At 45.8% G+C, this 3,827-nt stretch overlaps 1 protein-coding gene across 2 annotated transcripts in view; it reads right to left on the bottom strand.

Annotated features, from left to right (window-relative positions):
- The window catches only part of CRB2 (crumbs 2, cell polarity complex component), a 58,309-nt gene that overhangs the window by 35,265 nt on the left and 19,217 nt on the right, over window positions 1–3,827 (bottom strand). The window contains exon 3 of one of the 2 annotated variants that reach the window (XM_017745512.1): window positions 55–188. The exons of the other annotated variant lie outside the window; for it this stretch is intronic. Within the exon in view, the coding sequence (XP_017601001.1) occupies window positions 55–70 (16 nt within the window). The 5' untranslated portion in view covers window positions 71–188. The remainder of the gene's footprint in view (window positions 1–54; window positions 189–3,827) is intronic. 2 annotated transcript variants of the gene reach the window in all.

Raw genomic sequence — 3,827 nt, forward strand, 5'->3', positions numbered from 1 at the left:
TGGGCAGCGGGGCCGGGGGTGTTCCCTCTGCCCTCCATAACGCTGAAAACGCACCTGGTGTGTCCCCCATAGCTGTGACAGGGCTCAGAACTGGTTCGGGACCGAGGCTGTTTGGAGGATGCAGGGTTCTCCATCAGCTCATATTTACAAATTCCACAGGAGGATCGAACACAGTTTTCTGAGTGAGGCTGCTTTGTTCAAAGAGAAATAAGACAAAAGCACTCTGTTAATCCCAGAGTTAGTCCACATTAGTCTTTACTGCTGTCTCTCATGGGGTGGGTGATCCCACAGGACAGGTGAACTCACAAAATGTAAAGGAACCCTCTTCCCAATAGAGGAACAGTTACAGAGATCAACAGAGGTGTCTGCAAAACACGGGCACCAAATCACACCACCTTTAGACACATGGGTTCAGTTTTACGAGTGGAAAAAGTTATCAGTGTGCATTGTTTAATGACAGTAACTGGAAAAAGACAGCCCACACTCAGCCGAGACCTACTAAGTCCCTCTAAATCCACATCACAATTGGATTAAACTGACTGTAATGAGAATTAAGTACATTGCCTCACCCTTCACTAACAACTAAAAATAGAACTACAGGTAAGATGCCAGACAAATTCCTAGTTTAAACAAGAAATATGCAAGATAGCAAGGAATTAGTGCGGACAGACCTAGGCTGCACATGACAAAAACAGGAGCAATCCTACAGTGAGCAATCTGTATTATCCCAGCATCCTTGCAGGGCTATATCCTTGCAGGGTGGGATATGTGCATGGAAATGGGATAGCTATTGCAGGGGTTTTACCTTCAGTGCAGAAGCAGAACAGACACAGCAAGAGCAAGAGCCACCCAGACTCTGCAGGTCAGGAACAAATGGTTCATCTCACTGTCCTGCCTTGGAATGCTCCAAAGATGATATATCATGTGTTATCAACCTTATCTGGACCACCCTGCCCCCTCCTTCATCTCTGGTGTCCTCAGTCTGTTTTCTCAAGATCAGCCTCAGTATTAGTTTCTTGCCAGTTACCACAACCATCTGGAACTCATTTCTATCTCCTTAGACTCTTGTTTTGCTGTCAGGGGATGTAACCAAACACTGACATGTGCAGAATCTTTCTACTCAGAATATTTTTGCCTCACCTGTGTGAATTATGCTTCCAACAGTCCACCTTTTCCAAATCCCAGCAAATACATATGAATCATTGCTCAATGAACACAGCAACAAAGCACCATTCTCAGCCAGGCACTGCTGTAAGGTGAGTAGTGCAACACCTCACAACACCTGGAAAACACACCGACCCACGGTAATTTATGGCTCTTGGGCTACCTGAAGGACCTGCTCAGCTTTCATAAAACAGAAGCAGTGTGACAAACCTCCCACCCCACAGAAAGTGGAGGTCGTCCCACAGAGGCTGAGGTCTTGTGCAGCCCTGCTGGTCCTGCTGTGCTGTGTGGCCTGTGACACCCCAAACCCTGGACAGAGCCATGACTTGTGGCACACTAGCCAGACTGAGGGAAGAGGAAAACATCCAACTTCCTTATAATAATCAAAATACCTTAATCCATTGTCTACCTGTGAGGATATTAGAATTTGATTCTATCAATGTTCATGGTTGCAATTTTATGAGATTTTGCCAGCATAAACAGCAAACCATTCCTGTGCTGGACCCCTGGGCATACAAAAGCCAATGTGGGTATTAACCAGCTTAGTCCAATTAAAGGAACCTAATGCAACTCTTTTAAGGCCCTGATTTGTTAGGCTTGACTACATTTCCAAAGGAGCACAATTGGGTGGATTTGTTATCTAAAGCATAAGCTCCGAGTCCTTAGTCATCCTTGCTAAAGCCTTCCCCAAACTGGTCATGGTTTGTGCTACCTCTGCATCACTGCTGTCCAACGTCACCATAATCTGCTCTTTAACATAGTATTAAAACTAGAGCCAAAGGACACAGCTGCTTTCCTTGGTGTAACACTCATTATGAGAGATTTAAGGACAGCATAACAGCAAGGCTTCTATTCTCAGCCCAGAGCAGGAACCTTCGCAAGCCGGAAATGCATGCCATGGAAATGGGGCAGCAGTGGGCAAGCTGGATTAGGGGGAAAAGAGAAAGTAGGTCTGGAGTACTCAGCAGAACCTTGCTGCCCACTTATTCTATACTTTTCTGTACACTTATCACAAAACAATCCTATACATCTTTCTACAAAAAGTTCAGAGAGAACCACGCACCAAAGTACCTCAGCAAAAGCCTGCTTTTCATTCAAAGAACAATGTACAGTTGCACGAGTTTCACAATCTTTGCTCACACAGGGCTTAAAATAATCCTAATACTCCAGATTGGATACTGGAGACGTGTGACAGGCCGGCAAGTATCAGTGGCACAAATAAAGCCATTCCTATCTCCTGTCACGTGCACGCTGTAGCTGCCCCAGAGGACAGAGCCTCACCTTCCCTCCTCACAATCCTGGAACCACTGGGCACAAATCTATTTTACTGAATTGAACAGTGGAAGCCAACAGCATCAAAGTCATGATTTTTTTCCCAACTTTTTCCTCCAAGGGTCATTAGGCATAACCATACACAAAGGAGTCCATACTAACAGTGGCTGCTGGCTTGGGAAGTTGAGTTAGTAAAGAAAAAACCTTCTGGTTCCACTCAAAAACTGTGCCAAACCTGACTGCTTCCATACACTCTCCTGTTTTCTGTCACAGCTGAAAAGTGCCAGGAATATTTTTAAAAACTTCACATTTTGGAATTTCAAGCCTCCAGACTCACAGGCCAATTCTGTACATTGAAATGTTCAAATACAATTTGGTGCTGTAACGCTCAAGGGTTCCCCAGAGTCCAATCTCTAAGTGGAAATTGGCTCTCTCCTGCTGCCCTGAACAGGCACTGTCCCCACTCTCCCATCAGCCCACTAGATGTCCCTTCTGCACTGCCGAAGTCACCAAAGGGCCCCATGTGAAAATGGGAGAGCTGGAAAGAAATTAATGTTACAGCAGCACTGGGGAACCAGAGCAACTGGACACATCCTGAACTGCTGCAGGACTGTGCCAGCAGCACCCTGGATGCTGCAAGACATTGTTGCAACATCCCCACAGTGGAGCCAAGGCAGAGTTTGGGCTGTGAGCCAAAACTTTAAAGTTGCTATTAAAACCTGGCAAAATTGCACAAAATTTCCAGTCTTGAGACATCCTAATCACATTTTTAGACACAATAAACTTAGTTTCCTATCATTGCTAATCAGAACTTCTGGCAAGAAAATCATGCTGCCTAATAAATGACAGAGTCCTGAGCCTGTGACACTGGTCAGTCCAAGGCAATGGCAGTGGAAAAAGTGGGCTGACAAGGCAGAGCAGGACGGTTGTTGTCTGGTCACTGGCACAGGTGGGCACAGTCTCACTTTCCTGGAGTATGATCACTGATTCCAGAAAAAATTGCAGTGCTGAGGAAGAGGAGGGGGGCAGTCCAGCAGGACAAGGGCAGAATGAACATGTTTGCCTGAAGTCTAAAATCACCTTCTCTGCCTTGCAGCATTGGCTGCTTGTTCAGAGACCTTCATGACACACCTCATCCCAAAAAAAGAACAAATTGTAAGGACCATAACAAAGATATCCAGCATGTGCACAGCATCTCTGCCTTCCTCTCCAACAGATAAACCATTCAAACACACACAGACGAGGCTGTGATAAAGACAGGGCCACACTCCTGCAAAGTTATCTCTCAAGGAAGTCTCAGAAGTCAGGCTCTGACCATGGATGTACCCTTTGATCTACGTGAGACCCTGCTGGACTGCTGCAGGTCAGCTTCATGCCCTTTGATCCTCTTT

The sequence above is a fragment of the Corvus brachyrhynchos genome, unplaced genomic scaffold (genome assembly GCF_000691975.1).
Source record: "Corvus brachyrhynchos isolate BGI_N302 unplaced genomic scaffold, ASM69197v1 scaffold59, whole genome shotgun sequence".
Taxonomy (NCBI): Eukaryota; Metazoa; Chordata; class Aves; order Passeriformes; family Corvidae; genus Corvus; species Corvus brachyrhynchos.